This window comes from Ascidiella aspersa, chromosome 9 (genome assembly GCF_963924565.1).
Source record: "Ascidiella aspersa chromosome 9, kaAscAspe10.2, whole genome shotgun sequence".
In the NCBI taxonomy this organism is placed as follows: Eukaryota; Metazoa; Chordata; class Ascidiacea; order Phlebobranchia; family Ascidiidae; genus Ascidiella; species Ascidiella aspersa.
In genome coordinates, this window is record NC_139455.1 from 24,260,681 (window position 1) to 24,278,409 (window position 17,729).

The following is a 17,729-nucleotide window of genomic DNA, read 5'->3' on the forward strand; positions in this document are numbered from 1 at the left end:
TTATTAGCTTGAAGAATATTTTTTAAGTTGCACTTTGTTGTGATTGCGAAATCTTGTTTTGTTGTAACCTACTGCAACACAGCGACGAGGTGGCCGAGTGGTTAAGGCGATGGACTGCTAATCCATTGTGCTCTGCACGCGTGGGTTCGAATCCCATCCTCGTCGTAGGGGATGTAGCTCAGTGGTAGAGCGCACGCTTTGCATGTGTGAGGCCCCGGGTTCAATCCCCGGCATCTCCATCCTTTTCAATTTGTTTTGTTGATTCTTTCTGAAGAACTCGAAGTTTCATTTTGATTTAAATTTTAGTTATATTTTGCAGAAAACCGTATTGTTGATTTTTGTCAAAACCTACTATTGAATCTATATTTGTATTGTATCTGAGTCAGTGTTGAAATTCATATGAGTGAATTGCTTCAATTTACCAAAAAGTAGTACTGGGTGTGGGGTTCGAACCCACGCGGATATACATCCATTGGAACTTAAGTCCAACGCCTTAACCACTCGGCCAACCCAGTCAGTTTATTAGCTTCAAGAATATTTTTTAAGTTGCACTTTGTTGTAACTGCGAAAACTTGATTTGTTGTAACCTACGGCAACACAGCGACGAGGTGGCCGAGTGGTTAAGGCGATGGACTGCTAATCCATTGTGCTCTGCACGACTGGGTTCGAATCCCATCCTCGTCGTAGGGGATGTAGCTCAGTGGTAGAGCGCACGCTTTGCATGTGTGAGGCCCCGGGTTCAATCCCCGGCATCCATCCTTTTCAATTGGTTTTTTTGATTCCTTCTGAAGAACTTGAAGTTTAATATTGATATAAATTTCAGCCCTAACTTGTCAAACATCCTGGAGATTTTAGTTATATTTTGCAGAAATCCGTATTGTTGATTTTTGTCAAAACCTACTATTGAATCTATATTTGTATTGTATCTGAGTCAGTGTTGAAATTCATATGAGTGAATTGCTTCAATTTACCAAAAAGTAGTACTGGGTGTGGGGTTCGAACCCACGCGGATATACATCCATTGGAACTTAAGTCCAACGCCTTAACCACTCGGCCAACCCAGTCAGTTTATTAGCTTCAAGAATATTTTTTAAGTTGCACTTTGTTGTGATTGCGAAATCTTGTTTTGTTGTAACCTACCGCAACACAGCGACGAGGTGGCCGAGTGGTTAAGGCGATGGACTGCTAATCCATTGTGCTCTGCACGCGTGGGTTGGAATCCCATCCTCGTCGTAGGGGATGTAGCTCAGAGGTAGAGCGCACGCTTTGCATGTGTGAGGCCCCGGGTTCAATCCCCGGCATCTACATCCTTTTTAATTTGTTTTGGTGATTCTTTCTGAAGAACTCGAAGTTTTATTTTGATTTAAATTTCAGCCCTAACTTGTCAAACATACTGGAGATTTTAGTTATATTTTGCAGAAAACCGTATTGTTGATTTTTGTCAAAACCTACTATTGAATCTATATTTGTATTGTATCTGAGTCAGTGTTGAAATTCATATGAGTGAATTGCTTCAATTTACCAAAAAGTAGTACTGGGTGTGGGGTTCGAACCCACGCGGATATACATACATTGGAACTTAAGTCCAACGCCTTAACCACTCGGCCAACCCAGTTAGTTTATTAGCTTGAAGAATATTTTTTAAGTGCACTTTGTTGTGATTGCGAAATCTTGTTTTGTTGTAACCTACTGCAACACAGCGACGAGGTGGCCGAGTGGTTAAGGCGATGGACTGCTAATCCATTGTGCTCTGCACGCGTGGGTTCGAATCCCATCCTCGTCGTAGGGGATGTAGCTCAGTGGTAGAGCGCACGCTTTGCATGTGTGAGGCCCCGGGTTCAATCCCCGGCATCTCCATCCTTTTCAATTTGTTTTGTTGATTCTTTCTGAAGAACTCGAAGTTTTATTTTGATTTAAATTTTAGTTATATTTTGCAGAAAACCGTATTGTTGATTTTTGTCAAAACCTACTATTGAATCTATATTTGTATTGTATCTGAGTCAGTGTTGAAATTCATATGAGTGAATTGCTTCAATTTACCAAAAAGTAGTACTGGGTGTGGGGTTCGAACCCACGCGGATATACATCCATTGGAACTTAAGTCCAACGCCTTAACCACTCGGCCAACCCAGTCAGTTTATTAGCTTCAAGAATATTTTTTAAGTTGCACTTTGTTGTAACTGCGAAAACTTGTTTTGTTGTAACCTACGGCAACACAGCGACGAGGTGGCCGAGTGGTTAAGTCGATGGACTGCTAATCCATTGTGCTCTGCACGCGTGGGTTCGAATCCCATCCTCGTCGTAGGGGATGTAGCTCAGTGGTACAGCGCACGCTTCGCATGTGTGAGGCCCCGGGTTCAATCCCCGGCATCTCCATATTTGTTTGGTGAATCGATTGTTAGATCATTGAGTTCTAAATTGATTGTTTTGTTGGAATATGTAATATCGCAACACAGTTGTTTTGAAAATGTCACAATTCATGGTTTTCTTAGTTTTTTGGCCTAATCATTTTCCCACAAATGCCGTTTTCGCAGCGACGAGGTGGCCGAGTGGTTAAGGCGTTGGACTGCTAATCCATTGTGCTCTGCACGCGTGGGTTCGAATCCCATCCTCGTCGTAGGGGATGTAGCTCAGTGGTAGAGCGCACGCTTTGCATGTGTGAGGCCCCGGGTTCAATCCCCGGCATCTCCATCCTTTTCAATTTGTTTTGGTGATTCTTTCTGAAGAACTCGAAGTTTTATTTTGATTTAAATTTCAGCCCTAACTTGTCAAACATACTGGAGATTTTAGTTATATTTTGCAGAAAACCGTATTGTTGATTTTTGTCAAAACCTACTATTGAATCTATATTTGTATTGTATCTGAGTCAGTGTTGAAATTCATATGAGTGAATTGCTTCAATTTACCAAAAAGTAGTAGTGGGTGTGGGGTTCGAACCCACGCGGATATACATCCATTGGAACTTAAGTCCAACGCCTTAACCACTCGGCCACCCCAGTTAGTTTATTAGCTTGAAGAATATTTTTTAAGTTGCACTTTGTTGTGATTGCGAAATCTTGTTTTGTTGTAACCTACTGCAACACAGCGACGAGGTGGCCGAGTGGTTAAGGCGATGGACTGCTAATCCATTGTGCTCTGCACGCGTGGGTTCGAATCCCATCCTCGTCGTAGGGTATGTAGCTCAGTGGTAGAGCGCACGCTTTGCATGTGTGAGGCCCCGGGTTCAATCCCCGGCATCTCCATCCTTTTCAATTTGTTTTGGTGATTCTTTCTGAAGAACTCGAAGTTTTATTTTGATTTAAATTTCAGCCCTAACTTATCAAACATACTGGAGATTTTAGTTATATTTTGCAGAAAACCGTATTGTTGATTTTTGTAAAAACCTACTATTGAATCTATATTTGCATTGTATCTGAGTCAGTGTTGAAATTCATATGAGTGAATTGCTTCAATTTACCAAAAAGTAGTACTGGGTGTGGGGTTCGAACCCACGCGGATATACATCCATTGGAACTTAAGTCCAACGCCTTAACCACTCGGCCAACCCAGTTAGTTTATTAGCTTGAAGAATATTTTTTAAGTTGCACTTTGTTGTGATTGCGAAATCTTGTTTTGTTGTAACCTACTGCAACACAGCGACGAGGTGGCCGAGTGGTTAAGGCGATGGACTGCTAATCCATTGTGCTCTGCACGCGTGGGTTCGAATCCCATCCTCGTCGTAGGGGATGTAGCTCAGTGGTAGAGCGCACGCTTTGCATGTGTGAGGCCCCGGGTTCAATCCCCGGCATCTCCATCCTTTTCAATTTGTTTTGTTGATTCTTTCTGAAGAACTCGAAGTTTCATTTTGATTTAAATTTTAGTTATATTTTGCAGAAAACCGTATTGTTGATTTTTGTCAAAACCTACTATTGAATCTATATTTGTATTGTATCTGAGTCAGTGTTGAAATTCATATGAGTGAATTGCTTCAATTTACCAAAAAGTAGTACTGGGTGTGGGGTTCGAACCCACGCGGATATACATCCATTGGAACTTAAGTCCAACGCCTTAACCACTCGGCCAACCCAGTCAGTTTATTAGCTTCAAGAATATTTTTTAAGTTGCACTTTGTTGTAACTGCGAAAACTTGATTTGTTGTAACCTACGGCAACACAGCGACGAGGTGGCCGAGTGGTTAAGGCGATGGACTGCTAATCCATTGTGCTCTGCACGACTGGGTTCGAATCCCATCCTCGTCGTAGGGGATGTAGCTCAGTGGTAGAGCGCACGCTTTGCATGTGTGAGGCCCCGGGTTCAATCCCCGGCATCCATCCTTTTCAATTGGTTTTTTTGATTCCTTCTGAAGAACTTGAAGTTTAATATTGATATAAATTTCAGCCCTAACTTGTCAAACATCCTGGAGATTTTAGTTATATTTTGCAGAAATCCGTATTGTTGATTTTTGTCAAAACCTACTATTGAATCTATATTTGTATTGTATCTGAGTCAGTGTTGAAATTCATATGAGTGAATTGCTTCAATTTACCAAAAAGTAGTACTGGGTGTGGGGTTCGAACCCACGCGGATATACATCCATTGGAACTTAAGTCCAACGCCTTAACCACTCGGCCAACCCAGTCAGTTTATTAGCTTCAAGAATATTTTTTAAGTTGCACTTTGTTGTGATTGCGAAATCTTGTTTTGTTGTAACCTACCGCAACACAGCGACGAGGTGGCCGAGTGGTTAAGGCGATGGACTGCTAATCCATTGTGCTCTGCACGCGTGGGTTGGAATCCCATCCTCGTCGTAGGGGATGTAGCTCAGAGGTAGAGCGCACGCTTTGCATGTGTGAGGCCCCGGGTTCAATCCCCGGCATCTACATCCTTTTTAATTTGTTTTGGTGATTCTTTCTGAAGAACTCGAAGTTTTATTTTGATTTAAATTTCAGCCCTAACTTGTCAAACATACTGGAGATTTTAGTTATATTTTGCAGAAAACCGTATTGTTGATTTTTGTCAAAACCTACTATTGAATCTATATTTGTATTGTATCTGAGTCAGTGTTGAAATTCATATGAGTGAATTGCTTCAATTTACCAAAAAGTAGTACTGGGTGTGGGGTTCGAACCCACGCGGATATACATACATTGGAACTTAAGTCCAACGCCTTAACCACTCGGCCAACCCAGTTAGTTTATTAGCTTGAAGAATATTTTTTAAGTGCACTTTGTTGTGATTGCGAAATCTTGTTTTGTTGTAACCTACTGCAACACAGCGACGAGGTGGCCGAGTGGTTAAGGCGATGGACTGCTAATCCATTGTGCTCTGCACGCGTGGGTTCGAATCCCATCCTCGTCGTAGGGGATGTAGCTCAGTGGTAGAGCGCACGCTTTGCATGTGTGAGGCCCCGGGTTCAATCCCCGGCATCTCCATCCTTTTCAATTTGTTTTGTTGATTCTTTCTGAAGAACTCGAAGTTTTATTTTGATTTAAATTTTAGTTATATTTTGCAGAAAACCGTATTGTTGATTTTTGTCAAAACCTACTATTGAATCTATATTTGTATTGTATCTGAGTCAGTGTTGAAATTCATATGAGTGAATTGCTTCAATTTACCAAAAAGTAGTACTGGGTGTGGGGTTCGAACCCACGCGGATATACATCCATTGGAACTTAAGTCCAACGCCTTAACCACTCGGCCAACCCAGTCAGTTTATTAGCTTCAAGAATATTTTTTAAGTTGCACTTTGTTGTAACTGCGAAAACTTGTTTTGTTGTAACCTACGGCAACACAGCGACGAGGTGGCCGAGTGGTTAAGTCGATGGACTGCTAATCCATTGTGCTCTGCACGCGTGGGTTCGAATCCCATCCTCGTCGTAGGGGATGTAGCTCAGTGGTACAGCGCACGCTTCGCATGTGTGAGGCCCCGGGTTCAATCCCCGGCATCTCCATATTTGTTTGGTGAATCGATTGTTAGATCATTGAGTTCTAAATTGATTGTTTTGTTGGAATATGTAATATCGCAACACTGTTGTTTTGAAAATGTCACAATTCATGGTTTTCTTAGTTTTTTGGCCTAATCATTTTCCCACAAATGCCGTTTTCGCAGCGACGAGGTGGCCGAGTGGTTAAGGCGTTGGACTGCTAATCCATTGTGCTCTGCACGCGTGGGTTCGAATCCCATCCTCGTCGTAGGGGTTGTAGCTCAGTGGTAGAGCGCACGCTTTGCATGTGTGAGGCCCCGGGTTCAATCCCCGGCATCTCCATCCTTTTCAATTTGTTTTGTTGATTCTTTCTGAAGAACTCGAAGTTTTATTTTGATTTAAATTTTAGTTATATTTTGCAGAAAACCTTATTGTTGATTTTTGTCAAAACCTACTATTGAATCTATATTTGTATTGTATCTGAGTCAGTGTTGAAATTCATATGAGTGAATTGCTTCAATTTACCAAAAAGTAGTACTGGGTGTGGGGTTCGAACCCACGCGGATATACATCCATTGGAACTTAAGTCCAACGCCTTAACCACTCGGCCAACCATGTAAGTTTATTAGCTTCAAGAATATTTTTTAAGTTGCACTTTGTTGTAACTGCGAAAACTTGTTTTGTTGTAACCATAGGGCAACACAGCGACGAGGTGGCCGAGTGGTTAAGGCGATGGACTGCTAATCCATTGTGCTCTGCACGCGTGGGTTCGAATCCCATCCTCGTCGTAGGGGATGTAGCTCAGTGGTAGAGCGCACGCTTTGCATGTGTGAGGCCCCGGGTTCAATCCCCGGCATCTCCATCCTTTTCAATTTGTTTTGTTGATTCTTTCTGAAGAACTCGAAGTTTTATTTTGATTTAAATTTTAGTTATATTTTGCAGAAAACCGTCTTGTTGATTTTTGTCAAAACCTACTATTGAATCTATATTTGTATTGTATCTGAGTCAGTGTTGAAATTCATATGCGTGAATTGCTTCAATTTACCAAAAAGTAGTACTGGGTGTGGGGTTCGAACCCACGCGGATATACATCCATTGGAACTTAAGTCCAACGCCTTAACCACTCGGCCAACCCAGTCAGTTTATTAGCTTCAAGAATATTTTTTAAGTTGCACTTTGTTGTGATTGCGAAATCTTGTTTTGTTGTAACCTACTGCAACACAGCGACAAGGTGGCCGAGTGGTTAAGGCGATGGACTGCTAATCCATTGTGCTCTGCACGCGTGGGTTCGAATCCCAATCTCGTCGTAGGGGATGTAGCTCAGTGGTAGAGCGCATGCTTTGCATGTGTGAGGCCCCGGGTTCAATCCCCGGCATCTCCATATTTGTTTGGTGAATCGATTGTTAGATCATTGAGTTCTAAATTGATTGTTTTGTTGGACTATGTAATATCGCAACACAGTTGTTTTGAAAATGTCACAATTCATGGTTTTCTTAGTTTTTGGCCTAATCATTTTCCCACAAATGCCTTTTTCGCAGCGACGAGGTGGCCGAGTGGTTAAGGCGATGGACTGCTAATCCATTGTGCTCTGCACGCGTGGGTTCGAATCCCATCCTCGTCGTAGGGGATGTAGCTCAGTGGTAGAGCGCACGCTTTGCATGTGTGAGGCCCCGGGTTCAATCCCCGGCATCTCCATCCTTTTCAATTTGTTTTGTTGATTCTTTCTGAAGAACTCGAAGTTTTATTTTGATTTAAATTTTAGTTATATTTTGCAGAAAACCGTATTGTTGATTTTTGTCAAAACCTACTATTGAATCTATATTTGTATTGTATCTGATTCAGTGTTGAAATTCATATGAGTGAATTGCTTCAATTTACCAAAAAGTAGTACTGGGTGTGGGGTTCGAACCCACGCGGATATACATCCATTGGAACTTAAGTCCAACGCCTTAACCACTCGGCCAACCCAGTTAGTTTATTAGCTTGAAGAATATTTTTTAAGTTGCACTTTGTTGTGATTGCGAAATCTTGTTTTGTTGTAACCTACTGCAACACAGCGACGAGGTGGCCGAGTGGTTAAGGCGATGGACTGCTAATCCATTGTGCTCTGCACGCGTGGGTTCGAATCCCATCCTCGTCGTAGGGGATGTAGCTCAGTGGTAGAGCGCACGCTTTGCATGTGTGAGGCCCCGGGTTCAATCCCCGGCATCTCCATCCTTTTCAATTTGTTTTGTTGATTCTTTCTGAAGAACTCGAAGTTTTATTTTGATTTAAATTTTAGTTATATTTTGCAGAAAACCGTATTGTTGATTTTTGTCAAAACCTACTATTGGATCTATATTTGTATTGTATCTGAGTCAGTGTTGAAATTCATATGAGTGAATTGCTTCAATTTACCAAAAAGTAGTACTGGGTGTGGGGTTCGAAACCACGCGGATATACATCCATTGGAACTTAAGTCCAACGCCTTAACCACTCGGCCAACCCAGTCAGTTTATTAGCTTCAAGAATATTTTTTAAGTTGCACTTTGTTGTAACTGCGAAAACTTGTTTTGTTGTAACCTACGGCAACACAGCGACGAGGTGGCCGAGTGGTTAAGGCGATGGACTGCTAATCCATTGTGCTCTGCACGCGTGGGTTCGAATCCCATCCTCGTCGTAGGGGATGTAGCTCAGTGGTAGAGCGCACGCTTCGCATGTGTGAGGCCCCGGGTTCAATCCCCGGCATCTCCATATTTGTTTGGTGAATCGATTGTTAGATCATTGAGTTCTAAATTGATTGTTTTGTTGGAATATGTAATATCGCAACACAGTTGTTTTGAAAATGTCACAATTCATGGTTTTCTTAGTTTTTTGGCCTAATCATTTTCCCACAAATGCCTTTTTCGCAGCGACGAGGTGGCCGAGTGGTTAAGGCGTTGGACTGCTAATCCATTGTGCTCTGCACGCGTGGGTTCGAATCCCATCCTCGTCGTAGGGGTTGTAGCTCAGTGGTAGAGCGCACGCTTTGCATGTGTGAGGCCCCGGGTTCAATCCCCGCCATCTCCATCCTTTTCAATTTGTTTTGTTGATTCTTTCTGAAGAACTCGAAGTTTTATTTTGATTTAAATTTTAGTTATATTTTGCAGAAAACCTTATTGTTGATTTTTGTCAAAACCTACTATTGAATCTATATTTGTATTGTATCTGAGTCAGTGTTGAAATTCATATGAGTGAATTGCTTCAATTTACCAAAAAGTAGTACTGGGTGTGGGGTTCGAACCAACGCGGATATACATCCATTGGAACTTAAGTCCAACGCCTTAACCACTCGGCCAACCATGTAAGTTTATTAGCTTCAAGAATATTTTTTAAGTTGCACTTTGTTGTAACTGCGAAAACTTGTTTTGTTGTAACCATAGGGCAACACAGCGACGAGGTGGCCGAGTGGTTAAGGCGATGGACTGCTAATCCATTGTGCTCTGCACGCGTGGGTTCGAATCCCATCCTCGTCGTAGGGGATGTAGCTCAGTGGTAGAGCGCACGCTTTGCATGTTTGAGGCCCCGGGTTCAATCCCCGGCATCTCCATCCTTTTCAATTTGTTTTGTTGATTCTTTCTGAAGAACTCGAAGTTTTATTTTGATTTAAATTTTAGTTATATTTTGCAGAAAACCGTCTTGTTGATTTTTGTCAAAACCTACTATTGAATCTATATTTGTATTGTATCTGAGTCAGTGTTGAAATTCGTATGAGTGAATTGCTTCAATTTACCAAAAAGTAGTACTGGGTGTGGGGTTCGAACCCACGCGGATATACATCCATTGGAACTTACGTCCAACGCCTTAACCACTCGGCCAACCCAGTTAGTTTATTAACTTGAAGAATATTTTTTAAGTTGCACTTTGTTGTGATTGCGAAATCTTGTTTTGTTGTAACCTACCGCAACACAGCGACGAGGTGGCCGAGTGGTTAAGGCGATGGACTGCTAATCCATTGTGCTCTGCACGCGTGGGTTCGAATCCCAACCTCGTCGTAGGGGATGTAGCTCAGTGGTAGAGCGCATGCTTTGCATGTGTGAGGCCCCGGGTTCAATCCCCGGCATCTCCATATTTGTTTGGTGAATCGATTGTTAGATCATTGAGTTCTAAATTGATTGTTTTGTTGGACTATGTAATATCGCAACACAGTTGTTTTGAAAATGTCACAATTCATGGTTTTCTTAGTTTTTGGCCTAATCATTTTCCCACAAATGCCTTTTTCGCAGCGACGAGGTGGCCGAGTGGTTAAGGCGATGGACTGCTAATCCATTGTGCTCTGCACGCGTGGGTTCGAATCCCATCCTCGTCGTAGGGGATGTAGCTCAGTTGTAGAGCGCACGCTTTGCATGTGTGAGGCCCCGGGTTCAATCCCCGGCATCTCCATCCTTTTCAATTTGTTTTGTTGATTCTTTCTGAAGAACTCGAAGTTTTATTTTGATTTAAATTTTAGTTATATTTTGCAGAAAACCGTATTGTTGATTTTTGTCAAAACCTACTATTGAATCTATATTTGTATTGTATCTGAGTCAGTGTTGAAATTCATATGAGTGAATTGCTTCAATTTACCAAAAAGTAGTACTGGGTGTGGGGTTCGAACCCACGCGGATATACATCCATTGGAACTTAAGTCCAACGCCTTAACCACTCGGCCAACCCAGTCAGTTTATTAGCTTCAAGAATATTTTTTAAGTTGCACTTTGTTGTGATTGCGAAATCTTGTTTTGTTGTAACCTACTGCAACACAGCGACAAGGTGGCCGAGTGGTTAAGGCGATGGACTGCTAATCCATTGTGCTCTGCACGCGTGGGTTCGAATCCCATCCTCGTCGTAGGGGATCTAGCTCAGTGGTAGAGCGCACGCTTTGCATGTGTGAGGCCCCGGGTTCAATCCCCGGCATCTCCATCCTTTTCAATTTGTTTTGTTGATTCTTTCTGAAGAACTCGAAGTTTTATTTTGATTTAAATTTTAGTTATATTTTGCAGAAAACCGTATTGTTGATTTTTGTCAAAACCTACTATTGAATCTATATTTGTATTGTATCTGAGTCAGTGTTGAAATTCATATGAGTGAATTGCTTCAATTTACCAAAAAGTAGTACTGGGTGTGGGGTTCGAACCCACGCGGATATACATCCATTGGAACTTAAGTCCAACGCCTTAACCACTCGGCCAACCCAGTCAGTTTATTAGCTTCAAGAATATTTTTTAAGTTGCACTTTGTTGTGATTGCGAAATCTTGTTTTGTTGTAACCTACTGCAACACAGCGACAAGGTGGCCGAGTGGTTAAGGCGATGGACTGCTAATCCATTGTGCTCTGCACGCGTGGGTTCGAATCCCATCCTCGTCGTAGGGGATGTAGCTCAGTGGTAGAGCGCACGCTTTGCATGTGTGAGGCCCCGGGTTCAATCCCCGGCATCTCCATCCTTTTCAATTTGTTTTGTTGATTCTTTCTGAAGAACTCGAAGTTTTATTTTGATTTAAATTTTAGTTATATTTTGCAGAAAACCGTATTGTTGATTTTTGTCAAAACCTACTATTGAATCTATATTTGTATTGTATCTGATTCAGTGTTGAAATTCATATGAGTGAATTGCTTCAATTTACCAAAAAGTAGTACTGGGTGTGGGGTTCGAACCCACGCGGATATACATCCATTGGAACTTAAGTCCAACGCCTTAACCACTCGGCCAACCCAGTTAGTTTATTAGCTTGAAGAATATTTTTTAAGTTGCACTTTGTTGTGATTGCGAAATCTTGTTTTGTTGTAACCTACTGCAACACAGCGACGAGGTGGCCGAGTGTTTAAGGCGATGGACTGCTAATCCATTGTGCTCTGCACGCGTGGGTTCGAATCCCATCCTCGTCGTAGGGGATGTAGCTCAGTGGTAGAGCGCACGCTTTGCATGTGTGAGGCCCCGGGTTCAATCCCCGGCATCTCCATCCTTTTCAATTTGTTTTGTTGATTCTTTCTGAAGAACTCGAAGTTTTATTTTGATTTAAATTTTAGTTATATTTTGCAGAAAACCGTATTGTTGATTTTTGTCAAAACCTACTATTGGATCTATATTTGTATTGTATCTGAGTCAGTGTTGAAATTCATATGAGTGAATTGCTTCAATTTACCAAAAAGTAGTACTGGGTGTGGGGTTCGAACCCACGCGGATATACATCCATTGGAACTTAAGTCCAACGCCTTAACCACTCGGCCAACCCAGTCAGTTTATTAGCTTCAAGAATATTTTTTAAGTTGCACTTTGTTGTAACTGCGAAAACTTGTTTTGTTGTAACCTACGGCAACACAGCGACGAGGTGGCCGAGTGGTTAAGGCGATGGACTGCTAATCCATTGTGCTCTGCACGCGTGGGTTCGAATCCCATCCTCGTCGTAGGGGATGTAGCTCAGTGGTAGAGCGCACGCTTCGCATGTGTGAGGCCCCGGGTTCAATCCCCGGCATCTCCATATTTGTTTGGTGAATCGATTGTTAGATCATTGAGTTCTAAATTGATTATTTTGTTGGAATATGTAATATCGCAACACAGTTGTTTTGAAAATGTCACAATTCATGGTTTTCTTAGTTTTTTGGCCTAATCATTTTCCCACAAATGCCTTTTTCGCAGCGACGAGGTGGCCGAGTGGTTAAGGCGTTGGACTGCTAATCCATTGTGCTCTGCACGCGTGGGTTCGAATCCCATCCTCGTCGTAGGGGTTGTAGCTCAGTGGTAGAGCGCACGCTTTGCATGTGTGAGGCCCCGGGTTCAATCCCCGCCATCTCCATCCTTTTCAATTTGTTTTGTTGATTCTTTCTGAAGAACTCGAAGTTTTATTTTGATTTAAATTTTAGTTATATTTTGCAGAAAACCTTATTGTTGATTTTTGTCAAAACCTACTATTGAATCTATATTTGTATTGTATCTGAGTCAGTGTTGAAATTCATATGAGTGAATTGCTTCAATTTACCAAAAAGTAGTACTGGGTGTGGGGTTCGAACCCACGCGGATATACATCCATTGGAACTTAAGTCCAACGCCTTAACCACTCGGCCAACCATGTAAGTTTATTAGCTTCAAGAATATTTTTTAAGTTGCACTTTGTTGTAACTGCGAAAACTTGTTTTGTTGTAACCTACGGCAACACAGCGACGAGGTGGTCGAGTGGTTAAGGCGATGGACTGCTAATCCATTGTGCTCTGCACGACTGGGTTCGAATCCCATCCTCGTCGTAGGGGATGTAGCTCAGTGGTAGAGCGCACGCTTTGCATGTGTGAGGCCCCGGGTTCAATCCCCGGCATCTCCATCCTTTTCAATTTGTTTTGTTGATTCTTTCTGAAGAACTCGAAGTTTTATTTTGATTTAAATTTTAGTTATATTTTGCAGAAAACCGTCTTGTTGATTTTTGTCAAAACCTACTATTGAATCTATATTTGTATTGTATCTGAGTCAGTGTTGAAATTCATATGAGTGAATTGCTTCAATTTACCAAAAAGTAGTACTGGGTGTGGGGTTCGAACCCACGCGGATATACATCCATTGGAACTTACGTCCAACGCCTTAACCACTCGGCCAACCCAGTTAGTTTATTAGCTTGAAGAATATTTTTTAAGTTGCACTTTGTTGTGGTTGCGAAATCTTGTTTTGTTGTAACCTACCGCAACACAGCGACGAGGTGGCCGAGTGGTTAAGGCGATGGACTGCTAATCCATTGTGCTCTGCACGCGTGGGTTCGAATCCCATCCTCGTCGTAGGGGATGTAGCTCAGTGGTAGAGCGCACGCTTTGCATGTGTGAGGCCCCGGGTTCAATCCCCGGCATCTCCATATTTGTTTGGTGAATCGATTGTTAGATCATTGAGTTCTAAATTGATTGTTTTGTTGGACTATGTAATATCGCAACACAGTTGTTTTGAAAATGTCACAATTCATGGTTTTCTTAGTTTTTGGCCTAATCATTTTCCCACAAATGCCTTTTGCGCAGCGACGAGGTGGCCGAGTTGTTAAGGCGATGGACTGCTAATCCATTGTGCTCTGCACGCGTGGGTTCGAATCCCATCCTCGTCGTAGGGGATGTAGCTCAGTTGTAGAGCGCACGCTTTGCATGTGTGAGGCCCCGGGTTCAATCCCCGGCATCTCCATCCTTTTCAATTTGTTTTGTTGATTCTTTCTGAAGAACTCGAAGTTTTATTTTGATTTAAATTTTAGTTATATTTTGCAGAAAACCGTATTGTTGATTTTTGTCAAAACCTACTATTGAATCTATATTTGTATTGTATCTGAGTCAGTGTTGAAATTCATATGAGTGAATTGCTTCAATTTACCAAAAAGTAGTACTGGGTGTGGGGTTCGAACCCACGCGGATATACATCCATTGGAACTTAAGTCCAACGCCTTAACCACTCGGCCAACCCAGTCAGTTTATTAGCTTCAAGAATATTTTTTAAGTTGCACTTTGTTGTGATTGCGAAATCTTGTTTTGTTGTAACCTACTGCAACACAGCGACAAGGTGGCCGAGTGGTTAAGGCGATGGACTGCTAATCCATTGTGCTCTGCACCCGTGGGTTCGAATCTCATCCTCGTCGTAGGGGATGTAGCTCAGTGGTAGAGCGCACGCTTTGCATGTGTGAGGTCCCGGGTTCAATCCCCGGCATCTCCATCCTTTTCAATTTGTTTTGGTGATTCTTTCTGAAGAACTCGAAGTTTTATTTTGATTTAAATTTCAGCCCTAACTTATCAAACATCCTGGAGATTTTAGTTATATTTTGCAGAAAACCGTATTGTTGATTTTTGTCAAAACCTACTATTGAATCTATATATGTATTGTATCTGAGTCAGTGTTGAAATTCATATGAGTGAATTGCCTTAATTTACCAAAAAGTAGTACAGAGTGTTGGGTTCGAACCCACGCGGATATACATCCATTGGAACTTAAGTCCAACGCCTTAACCACTCGGCCAACCCAGTTAGTTTATTAGCTTCAAGAATATTTTTTAAGTTGCACTTTGTTGTAACTGCGAAAACTTGTTTTGTTGTAACCTACGGCAACACAGCGACGAGGTGGCCGAGTGGTTAAGGCGATGCACTGCTAATCCATTGTGCTCTGCACGCGTGGGTTCGAATCCCATCCTCGTCGTAGGGGATGTAGCTCAGTGGTAGAGCGCACGCTTCGCATGTGTGAGGCCCCGGGTTCAATCCCCGGCATCTCCATATTTGTTTGGTGAATCGATTGTTAGATCATTGAGTTCTAAATTGATTGTTTTGTTGGACTATGTAATATCGCAACACAGTTGTTTTGAAAATGTCACAATTCATGGTTTTCTTCGTTTTTTGACCTAATCATTTTCCCACAAATGCCTTTTTCGCAGCGACGAGGTTGTCGAGTGGTTAAGGCGATGGACTGCTAATCCATTGTGCTCTGCACGCGTGGGTTCGAATCCCATCCTCGTCTTAGGGGATGTAGCTCAGTGGTAGAGCGCACGCTTTGCATGTGTGAGGCCCCGGTTTCAATCCCCGGCATCTCCATCCTTTTCAATTTGTTTTGTTGATTCTTTCTGAAGAACTCGAAGTTTTATTTTGATTTAAATTTTAGTTATATTTTGCAGAAAACCGTATTGTTGATTTTTGTCAAAACCTACTATTGAATCTATATTTGTATTGTATCTGAGTCAGTGTTGAAATTCATATGAGTGAATTGCTTCAATTTACCAAAAAGTAGTACTGGGTGTGGGGTTCGAACCCACGCGGATATACATCCATTGGAACTTAAGTCCAACGCCTTAACCACTCGGCCAACCCAGTCAGTTTATTAGCTTCAAGAATATTTTTTAAGTTGCACTTTGTTGTAACTGCGAAAACTTGTTTTGTTGTAACCTACGGCAACACAGCGACGAGGTGGCCGAGTGGTTAAGGCGATGCACTGCTAATCCATTGTGCTCTTCACGCGTGGGTTCGAATCCCATCCTCGTCGTAGGGGATGTAGCTCAGTGGTAGAGCGCACGCTTTGCATGTGTGAGGCCCCGGGTTCAATCCCCGGCATCTCCATCCTTTTCAATTTGTTTTGGTGATTCTTTCTGAAGAACTTGAAGTTTTATATTGATTTAAATTTCAGCCCTAACTTGTCAAACATACTGGAGATTTTAGTTATATTTTGCAGAAAACCGTATTGTTGATTTTTGTCAAAACCTACTATTGAATCTATATTTGTATTGTATCTGAGTCAGTGTTGAAATTCATATGAGTGAATTGCTTCAATTTACCAAAAAGTAGTACTGGGTGTGGGGTTCGAACCCACGCGGATATACATCCATTGGAACTTAAGTCCAACGCCTTAACCACTCGGCCAACCCAGTTGCCTTAATAAGCTGGAAAAATATTTTAACTTGCACTTTGTTTTAATTGCGAAAACTTGTTTTGTTGGTAATCTGTTGTAACACAGCTTCAAGTGTTAAACAGGTACAGAGGTGCTGATAATGTGTCAACGTTCAGTTCGGGGCTGCAGTCTTGGATAGATAGCGACTCGAGTAATTCTATTTTGTTCTTTTGTATCTCTGTTTATTGATGTTAGTTAAAAATAATTTGTGTGTTTTTATGACTCGTTTTTGTCGGAATGTTTTATGTGAAGCTGAACTATTTTGTTATTCGTGATTTTCTGTTGATCTGCGTTTTAGATTTTACCAAGTATAGGGGAAAACGGCTATTTTATCTGTGCTTTGGCTTCCTTAACTCCAAGTTATTTAGAAAAAATATATAAGTGTTTGACACTCCTGTTTTATTAGGTCTCACAAACAATTATCAGTATGTACCTAACTATATATGCTTTTTAAATAAACTGCTTGACGAAGACTGTATCTGCCTTTTAATTAGATGTCGTCTTGCTTATGCTGCTCGCATTAGCTTTACAAGTTCCATTTAATCACAGGTAATAAAAACCTCCGATGATGACCTAACTATTTATGCTTGTCAAAACAACTTCTTGACAAAGACTGTGACGGCCTCACAATTGGATGTCGTGTTGGTTATGTTTCTGACATCAACTTTAAAGTCCCATTTCATTGCAGGTGATAAACCTCCAATGATGACCTTATGTGAGAAGGAGTCTATCGTTGCAACATCCTTCATTGCAAGTGGAGGAAAGGTATTCTGCCTCACAAGATCAAAGAGCGATGCTGTGGTGGTAGAGAACAAAAGAAAAACAAGTTCAGCTTCGTTTTCACCCAGCGATGTTCAGGTGCTAAAATAAACAAATTGGTTGATTCCTGTATTGATTTCGCATATCAATCAAATCGTCGTCGCATGAACTATTTTTGTTTGGTACAACCTAGCAGCTTCTGATATTTATATGAGCATGATGGCTGGAGGTTTTAGTTTGGCCTAAAATGAATATTAAAACCCTTACAGAAGTAGGTAGCATTTTGTGAACGTTTCGGATATATCTTAAGATAATAGATGTATGTTGTAGTTAGATGTATGATGAAGGCCTTGCAGAAGTGGGAATCATTTTTAAACATTTCAAATAATACTTTGTTTATTATTATTGACACAAGAAAGATTAGTTCATTGATTTCTCTCTATATCTTATGGGATCCAAATTGGGCCAGTCGTTACAAACCGGTTGTTTTATTAACAAAATTTTAGCAAAATGCCAATCTTGTCAAGTTTGTGACAAAACAAATATTGAATTATTTATCTGTTTTCATTTTGGTTATATTATCTAGTTTTAAAATTGTTAATTAAAATGGTTATAGAACGTCACTTTTTGGTCGCCAGGCCTATTTAGTATGTACAAAAATGCACAACACCAAACTCACCAATTGTTTTAC

At 41.5% G+C, this 17,729-nt stretch overlaps 1 protein-coding gene and 94 non-coding genes across 95 annotated transcripts in view; 69 read left to right on the forward strand and 26 right to left on the reverse strand.

Annotated features, from left to right (window-relative positions):
* LOC146133850 (uncharacterized) overlaps positions 1 to 17,729 on the forward strand; it is a 142,775-nt gene that overhangs the window by 122,475 nt on the left and 2,571 nt on the right. The window contains exon 11 of the mRNA XM_083397839.1: positions 16,968 to 17,137. Coding sequence (XP_083253965.1) covers positions 16,968 to 17,137 — 170 coding nt within the window. The remainder of the gene's footprint in view (positions 1 to 16,967; positions 17,138 to 17,729) is intronic.
* Positions 84 to 165, forward strand: Trnas-gcu (transfer RNA serine (anticodon GCU)). Its single transcript has one exon. It is a non-coding gene; the product is annotated as a tRNA-Ser (tRNA).
* Trnaa-ugc (transfer RNA alanine (anticodon UGC)) lies at positions 168 to 239 on the forward strand. The gene has a single exon. It is a non-coding gene; the product is annotated as a tRNA-Ala (tRNA).
* Positions 433 to 515, reverse strand: Trnal-uaa (transfer RNA leucine (anticodon UAA)). Its single transcript has one exon. It is a non-coding gene; the product is annotated as a tRNA-Leu (tRNA).
* Positions 603 to 684, forward strand: Trnas-gcu (transfer RNA serine (anticodon GCU)). Its single transcript has one exon. It is a non-coding gene; the product is annotated as a tRNA-Ser (tRNA).
* Positions 687 to 760, forward strand: Trnaa-ugc (transfer RNA alanine (anticodon UGC)). The gene has a single exon. It is a non-coding gene; the product is annotated as a tRNA-Ala (tRNA).
* On the reverse strand, positions 982 to 1,064 carry Trnal-uaa (transfer RNA leucine (anticodon UAA)). The gene has a single exon. It is a non-coding gene; the product is annotated as a tRNA-Leu (tRNA).
* Trnas-gcu (transfer RNA serine (anticodon GCU)) lies at positions 1,152 to 1,233 on the forward strand. The gene has a single exon. It is a non-coding gene; the product is annotated as a tRNA-Ser (tRNA).
* Positions 1,236 to 1,307, forward strand: Trnaa-ugc (transfer RNA alanine (anticodon UGC)). Its single transcript has one exon. It is a non-coding gene; the product is annotated as a tRNA-Ala (tRNA).
* Trnal-uaa (transfer RNA leucine (anticodon UAA)) lies at positions 1,533 to 1,615 on the reverse strand. Its single transcript has one exon. It is a non-coding gene; the product is annotated as a tRNA-Leu (tRNA).
* On the forward strand, positions 1,702 to 1,783 carry Trnas-gcu (transfer RNA serine (anticodon GCU)). The gene has a single exon. It is a non-coding gene; the product is annotated as a tRNA-Ser (tRNA).
* Trnaa-ugc (transfer RNA alanine (anticodon UGC)) lies at positions 1,786 to 1,857 on the forward strand. Its single transcript has one exon. It is a non-coding gene; the product is annotated as a tRNA-Ala (tRNA).
* Trnal-uaa (transfer RNA leucine (anticodon UAA)) lies at positions 2,051 to 2,133 on the reverse strand. The gene has a single exon. It is a non-coding gene; the product is annotated as a tRNA-Leu (tRNA).
* On the forward strand, positions 2,221 to 2,302 carry Trnas-gcu (transfer RNA serine (anticodon GCU)). The gene has a single exon. It is a non-coding gene; the product is annotated as a tRNA-Ser (tRNA).
* On the forward strand, positions 2,305 to 2,376 carry Trnaa-cgc (transfer RNA alanine (anticodon CGC)). The gene has a single exon. It is a non-coding gene; the product is annotated as a tRNA-Ala (tRNA).
* Trnas-gcu (transfer RNA serine (anticodon GCU)) lies at positions 2,536 to 2,617 on the forward strand. The gene has a single exon. It is a non-coding gene; the product is annotated as a tRNA-Ser (tRNA).
* On the forward strand, positions 2,620 to 2,691 carry Trnaa-ugc (transfer RNA alanine (anticodon UGC)). Its single transcript has one exon. It is a non-coding gene; the product is annotated as a tRNA-Ala (tRNA).
* Positions 2,917 to 2,999, reverse strand: Trnal-uaa (transfer RNA leucine (anticodon UAA)). The gene has a single exon. It is a non-coding gene; the product is annotated as a tRNA-Leu (tRNA).
* Positions 3,087 to 3,168, forward strand: Trnas-gcu (transfer RNA serine (anticodon GCU)). The gene has a single exon. It is a non-coding gene; the product is annotated as a tRNA-Ser (tRNA).
* Trnaa-ugc (transfer RNA alanine (anticodon UGC)) lies at positions 3,171 to 3,242 on the forward strand. The gene has a single exon. It is a non-coding gene; the product is annotated as a tRNA-Ala (tRNA).
* Positions 3,468 to 3,550, reverse strand: Trnal-uaa (transfer RNA leucine (anticodon UAA)). Its single transcript has one exon. It is a non-coding gene; the product is annotated as a tRNA-Leu (tRNA).
* Trnas-gcu (transfer RNA serine (anticodon GCU)) lies at positions 3,638 to 3,719 on the forward strand. The gene has a single exon. It is a non-coding gene; the product is annotated as a tRNA-Ser (tRNA).
* Positions 3,722 to 3,793, forward strand: Trnaa-ugc (transfer RNA alanine (anticodon UGC)). The gene has a single exon. It is a non-coding gene; the product is annotated as a tRNA-Ala (tRNA).
* On the reverse strand, positions 3,987 to 4,069 carry Trnal-uaa (transfer RNA leucine (anticodon UAA)). The gene has a single exon. It is a non-coding gene; the product is annotated as a tRNA-Leu (tRNA).
* Trnas-gcu (transfer RNA serine (anticodon GCU)) lies at positions 4,157 to 4,238 on the forward strand. Its single transcript has one exon. It is a non-coding gene; the product is annotated as a tRNA-Ser (tRNA).
* Trnaa-ugc (transfer RNA alanine (anticodon UGC)) lies at positions 4,241 to 4,314 on the forward strand. Its single transcript has one exon. It is a non-coding gene; the product is annotated as a tRNA-Ala (tRNA).
* Trnal-uaa (transfer RNA leucine (anticodon UAA)) lies at positions 4,536 to 4,618 on the reverse strand. Its single transcript has one exon. It is a non-coding gene; the product is annotated as a tRNA-Leu (tRNA).
* Positions 4,706 to 4,787, forward strand: Trnas-gcu (transfer RNA serine (anticodon GCU)). Its single transcript has one exon. It is a non-coding gene; the product is annotated as a tRNA-Ser (tRNA).
* Trnaa-ugc (transfer RNA alanine (anticodon UGC)) lies at positions 4,790 to 4,861 on the forward strand. Its single transcript has one exon. It is a non-coding gene; the product is annotated as a tRNA-Ala (tRNA).
* Trnal-uaa (transfer RNA leucine (anticodon UAA)) lies at positions 5,087 to 5,169 on the reverse strand. Its single transcript has one exon. It is a non-coding gene; the product is annotated as a tRNA-Leu (tRNA).
* Trnas-gcu (transfer RNA serine (anticodon GCU)) lies at positions 5,256 to 5,337 on the forward strand. The gene has a single exon. It is a non-coding gene; the product is annotated as a tRNA-Ser (tRNA).
* Trnaa-ugc (transfer RNA alanine (anticodon UGC)) lies at positions 5,340 to 5,411 on the forward strand. The gene has a single exon. It is a non-coding gene; the product is annotated as a tRNA-Ala (tRNA).
* Trnal-uaa (transfer RNA leucine (anticodon UAA)) lies at positions 5,605 to 5,687 on the reverse strand. The gene has a single exon. It is a non-coding gene; the product is annotated as a tRNA-Leu (tRNA).
* Positions 5,775 to 5,856, forward strand: Trnas-gcu (transfer RNA serine (anticodon GCU)). Its single transcript has one exon. It is a non-coding gene; the product is annotated as a tRNA-Ser (tRNA).
* On the forward strand, positions 5,859 to 5,930 carry Trnaa-cgc (transfer RNA alanine (anticodon CGC)). The gene has a single exon. It is a non-coding gene; the product is annotated as a tRNA-Ala (tRNA).
* On the forward strand, positions 6,090 to 6,171 carry Trnas-gcu (transfer RNA serine (anticodon GCU)). Its single transcript has one exon. It is a non-coding gene; the product is annotated as a tRNA-Ser (tRNA).
* On the forward strand, positions 6,174 to 6,245 carry Trnaa-ugc (transfer RNA alanine (anticodon UGC)). Its single transcript has one exon. It is a non-coding gene; the product is annotated as a tRNA-Ala (tRNA).
* Trnal-uaa (transfer RNA leucine (anticodon UAA)) lies at positions 6,439 to 6,521 on the reverse strand. Its single transcript has one exon. It is a non-coding gene; the product is annotated as a tRNA-Leu (tRNA).
* On the forward strand, positions 6,610 to 6,691 carry Trnas-gcu (transfer RNA serine (anticodon GCU)). The gene has a single exon. It is a non-coding gene; the product is annotated as a tRNA-Ser (tRNA).
* Trnaa-ugc (transfer RNA alanine (anticodon UGC)) lies at positions 6,694 to 6,765 on the forward strand. The gene has a single exon. It is a non-coding gene; the product is annotated as a tRNA-Ala (tRNA).
* Positions 6,959 to 7,041, reverse strand: Trnal-uaa (transfer RNA leucine (anticodon UAA)). Its single transcript has one exon. It is a non-coding gene; the product is annotated as a tRNA-Leu (tRNA).
* Trnas-gcu (transfer RNA serine (anticodon GCU)) lies at positions 7,129 to 7,210 on the forward strand. Its single transcript has one exon. It is a non-coding gene; the product is annotated as a tRNA-Ser (tRNA).
* Positions 7,213 to 7,284, forward strand: Trnaa-ugc (transfer RNA alanine (anticodon UGC)). Its single transcript has one exon. It is a non-coding gene; the product is annotated as a tRNA-Ala (tRNA).
* On the forward strand, positions 7,443 to 7,524 carry Trnas-gcu (transfer RNA serine (anticodon GCU)). The gene has a single exon. It is a non-coding gene; the product is annotated as a tRNA-Ser (tRNA).
* On the forward strand, positions 7,527 to 7,598 carry Trnaa-ugc (transfer RNA alanine (anticodon UGC)). Its single transcript has one exon. It is a non-coding gene; the product is annotated as a tRNA-Ala (tRNA).
* Positions 7,792 to 7,874, reverse strand: Trnal-uaa (transfer RNA leucine (anticodon UAA)). The gene has a single exon. It is a non-coding gene; the product is annotated as a tRNA-Leu (tRNA).
* Trnas-gcu (transfer RNA serine (anticodon GCU)) lies at positions 7,962 to 8,043 on the forward strand. Its single transcript has one exon. It is a non-coding gene; the product is annotated as a tRNA-Ser (tRNA).
* Trnaa-ugc (transfer RNA alanine (anticodon UGC)) lies at positions 8,046 to 8,117 on the forward strand. Its single transcript has one exon. It is a non-coding gene; the product is annotated as a tRNA-Ala (tRNA).
* Trnal-uaa (transfer RNA leucine (anticodon UAA)) lies at positions 8,311 to 8,393 on the reverse strand. The gene has a single exon. It is a non-coding gene; the product is annotated as a tRNA-Leu (tRNA).
* On the forward strand, positions 8,481 to 8,562 carry Trnas-gcu (transfer RNA serine (anticodon GCU)). Its single transcript has one exon. It is a non-coding gene; the product is annotated as a tRNA-Ser (tRNA).
* Positions 8,565 to 8,636, forward strand: Trnaa-cgc (transfer RNA alanine (anticodon CGC)). The gene has a single exon. It is a non-coding gene; the product is annotated as a tRNA-Ala (tRNA).
* Trnas-gcu (transfer RNA serine (anticodon GCU)) lies at positions 8,796 to 8,877 on the forward strand. Its single transcript has one exon. It is a non-coding gene; the product is annotated as a tRNA-Ser (tRNA).
* Positions 8,880 to 8,951, forward strand: Trnaa-ugc (transfer RNA alanine (anticodon UGC)). Its single transcript has one exon. It is a non-coding gene; the product is annotated as a tRNA-Ala (tRNA).
* Trnal-uaa (transfer RNA leucine (anticodon UAA)) lies at positions 9,145 to 9,227 on the reverse strand. The gene has a single exon. It is a non-coding gene; the product is annotated as a tRNA-Leu (tRNA).
* On the forward strand, positions 9,316 to 9,397 carry Trnas-gcu (transfer RNA serine (anticodon GCU)). Its single transcript has one exon. It is a non-coding gene; the product is annotated as a tRNA-Ser (tRNA).
* Trnaa-ugc (transfer RNA alanine (anticodon UGC)) lies at positions 9,400 to 9,471 on the forward strand. The gene has a single exon. It is a non-coding gene; the product is annotated as a tRNA-Ala (tRNA).
* Positions 9,665 to 9,747, reverse strand: Trnal-uaa (transfer RNA leucine (anticodon UAA)). The gene has a single exon. It is a non-coding gene; the product is annotated as a tRNA-Leu (tRNA).
* Positions 9,835 to 9,916, forward strand: Trnas-gcu (transfer RNA serine (anticodon GCU)). The gene has a single exon. It is a non-coding gene; the product is annotated as a tRNA-Ser (tRNA).
* Positions 9,919 to 9,990, forward strand: Trnaa-ugc (transfer RNA alanine (anticodon UGC)). Its single transcript has one exon. It is a non-coding gene; the product is annotated as a tRNA-Ala (tRNA).
* On the forward strand, positions 10,149 to 10,230 carry Trnas-gcu (transfer RNA serine (anticodon GCU)). Its single transcript has one exon. It is a non-coding gene; the product is annotated as a tRNA-Ser (tRNA).
* On the forward strand, positions 10,233 to 10,304 carry Trnaa-ugc (transfer RNA alanine (anticodon UGC)). The gene has a single exon. It is a non-coding gene; the product is annotated as a tRNA-Ala (tRNA).
* Trnal-uaa (transfer RNA leucine (anticodon UAA)) lies at positions 10,498 to 10,580 on the reverse strand. The gene has a single exon. It is a non-coding gene; the product is annotated as a tRNA-Leu (tRNA).
* Trnas-gcu (transfer RNA serine (anticodon GCU)) lies at positions 10,668 to 10,749 on the forward strand. Its single transcript has one exon. It is a non-coding gene; the product is annotated as a tRNA-Ser (tRNA).
* On the forward strand, positions 10,752 to 10,823 carry Trnaa-ugc (transfer RNA alanine (anticodon UGC)). The gene has a single exon. It is a non-coding gene; the product is annotated as a tRNA-Ala (tRNA).
* Trnal-uaa (transfer RNA leucine (anticodon UAA)) lies at positions 11,017 to 11,099 on the reverse strand. Its single transcript has one exon. It is a non-coding gene; the product is annotated as a tRNA-Leu (tRNA).
* Trnas-gcu (transfer RNA serine (anticodon GCU)) lies at positions 11,187 to 11,268 on the forward strand. The gene has a single exon. It is a non-coding gene; the product is annotated as a tRNA-Ser (tRNA).
* Positions 11,271 to 11,342, forward strand: Trnaa-ugc (transfer RNA alanine (anticodon UGC)). Its single transcript has one exon. It is a non-coding gene; the product is annotated as a tRNA-Ala (tRNA).
* On the reverse strand, positions 11,536 to 11,618 carry Trnal-uaa (transfer RNA leucine (anticodon UAA)). Its single transcript has one exon. It is a non-coding gene; the product is annotated as a tRNA-Leu (tRNA).
* Positions 11,706 to 11,787, forward strand: Trnas-gcu (transfer RNA serine (anticodon GCU)). Its single transcript has one exon. It is a non-coding gene; the product is annotated as a tRNA-Ser (tRNA).
* Trnaa-ugc (transfer RNA alanine (anticodon UGC)) lies at positions 11,790 to 11,861 on the forward strand. Its single transcript has one exon. It is a non-coding gene; the product is annotated as a tRNA-Ala (tRNA).
* On the reverse strand, positions 12,055 to 12,137 carry Trnal-uaa (transfer RNA leucine (anticodon UAA)). Its single transcript has one exon. It is a non-coding gene; the product is annotated as a tRNA-Leu (tRNA).
* On the forward strand, positions 12,225 to 12,306 carry Trnas-gcu (transfer RNA serine (anticodon GCU)). Its single transcript has one exon. It is a non-coding gene; the product is annotated as a tRNA-Ser (tRNA).
* Positions 12,309 to 12,380, forward strand: Trnaa-cgc (transfer RNA alanine (anticodon CGC)). Its single transcript has one exon. It is a non-coding gene; the product is annotated as a tRNA-Ala (tRNA).
* Trnas-gcu (transfer RNA serine (anticodon GCU)) lies at positions 12,540 to 12,621 on the forward strand. Its single transcript has one exon. It is a non-coding gene; the product is annotated as a tRNA-Ser (tRNA).
* Trnaa-ugc (transfer RNA alanine (anticodon UGC)) lies at positions 12,624 to 12,695 on the forward strand. The gene has a single exon. It is a non-coding gene; the product is annotated as a tRNA-Ala (tRNA).
* Trnal-uaa (transfer RNA leucine (anticodon UAA)) lies at positions 12,889 to 12,971 on the reverse strand. The gene has a single exon. It is a non-coding gene; the product is annotated as a tRNA-Leu (tRNA).
* Trnas-gcu (transfer RNA serine (anticodon GCU)) lies at positions 13,059 to 13,140 on the forward strand. Its single transcript has one exon. It is a non-coding gene; the product is annotated as a tRNA-Ser (tRNA).
* On the forward strand, positions 13,143 to 13,214 carry Trnaa-ugc (transfer RNA alanine (anticodon UGC)). Its single transcript has one exon. It is a non-coding gene; the product is annotated as a tRNA-Ala (tRNA).
* On the reverse strand, positions 13,408 to 13,490 carry Trnal-uaa (transfer RNA leucine (anticodon UAA)). The gene has a single exon. It is a non-coding gene; the product is annotated as a tRNA-Leu (tRNA).
* On the forward strand, positions 13,578 to 13,659 carry Trnas-gcu (transfer RNA serine (anticodon GCU)). The gene has a single exon. It is a non-coding gene; the product is annotated as a tRNA-Ser (tRNA).
* On the forward strand, positions 13,662 to 13,733 carry Trnaa-ugc (transfer RNA alanine (anticodon UGC)). The gene has a single exon. It is a non-coding gene; the product is annotated as a tRNA-Ala (tRNA).
* Trnas-gcu (transfer RNA serine (anticodon GCU)) lies at positions 13,892 to 13,973 on the forward strand. Its single transcript has one exon. It is a non-coding gene; the product is annotated as a tRNA-Ser (tRNA).
* Trnaa-ugc (transfer RNA alanine (anticodon UGC)) lies at positions 13,976 to 14,047 on the forward strand. Its single transcript has one exon. It is a non-coding gene; the product is annotated as a tRNA-Ala (tRNA).
* Trnal-uaa (transfer RNA leucine (anticodon UAA)) lies at positions 14,241 to 14,323 on the reverse strand. The gene has a single exon. It is a non-coding gene; the product is annotated as a tRNA-Leu (tRNA).
* Trnas-gcu (transfer RNA serine (anticodon GCU)) lies at positions 14,411 to 14,492 on the forward strand. The gene has a single exon. It is a non-coding gene; the product is annotated as a tRNA-Ser (tRNA).
* Trnaa-ugc (transfer RNA alanine (anticodon UGC)) lies at positions 14,495 to 14,566 on the forward strand. The gene has a single exon. It is a non-coding gene; the product is annotated as a tRNA-Ala (tRNA).
* Positions 14,792 to 14,874, reverse strand: Trnal-uaa (transfer RNA leucine (anticodon UAA)). The gene has a single exon. It is a non-coding gene; the product is annotated as a tRNA-Leu (tRNA).
* On the forward strand, positions 14,962 to 15,043 carry Trnas-gcu (transfer RNA serine (anticodon GCU)). The gene has a single exon. It is a non-coding gene; the product is annotated as a tRNA-Ser (tRNA).
* Positions 15,046 to 15,117, forward strand: Trnaa-cgc (transfer RNA alanine (anticodon CGC)). The gene has a single exon. It is a non-coding gene; the product is annotated as a tRNA-Ala (tRNA).
* On the forward strand, positions 15,277 to 15,358 carry Trnas-gcu (transfer RNA serine (anticodon GCU)). Its single transcript has one exon. It is a non-coding gene; the product is annotated as a tRNA-Ser (tRNA).
* Positions 15,361 to 15,432, forward strand: Trnaa-ugc (transfer RNA alanine (anticodon UGC)). Its single transcript has one exon. It is a non-coding gene; the product is annotated as a tRNA-Ala (tRNA).
* Trnal-uaa (transfer RNA leucine (anticodon UAA)) lies at positions 15,626 to 15,708 on the reverse strand. The gene has a single exon. It is a non-coding gene; the product is annotated as a tRNA-Leu (tRNA).
* Positions 15,796 to 15,877, forward strand: Trnas-gcu (transfer RNA serine (anticodon GCU)). Its single transcript has one exon. It is a non-coding gene; the product is annotated as a tRNA-Ser (tRNA).
* On the forward strand, positions 15,880 to 15,951 carry Trnaa-ugc (transfer RNA alanine (anticodon UGC)). Its single transcript has one exon. It is a non-coding gene; the product is annotated as a tRNA-Ala (tRNA).
* Positions 16,177 to 16,259, reverse strand: Trnal-uaa (transfer RNA leucine (anticodon UAA)). The gene has a single exon. It is a non-coding gene; the product is annotated as a tRNA-Leu (tRNA).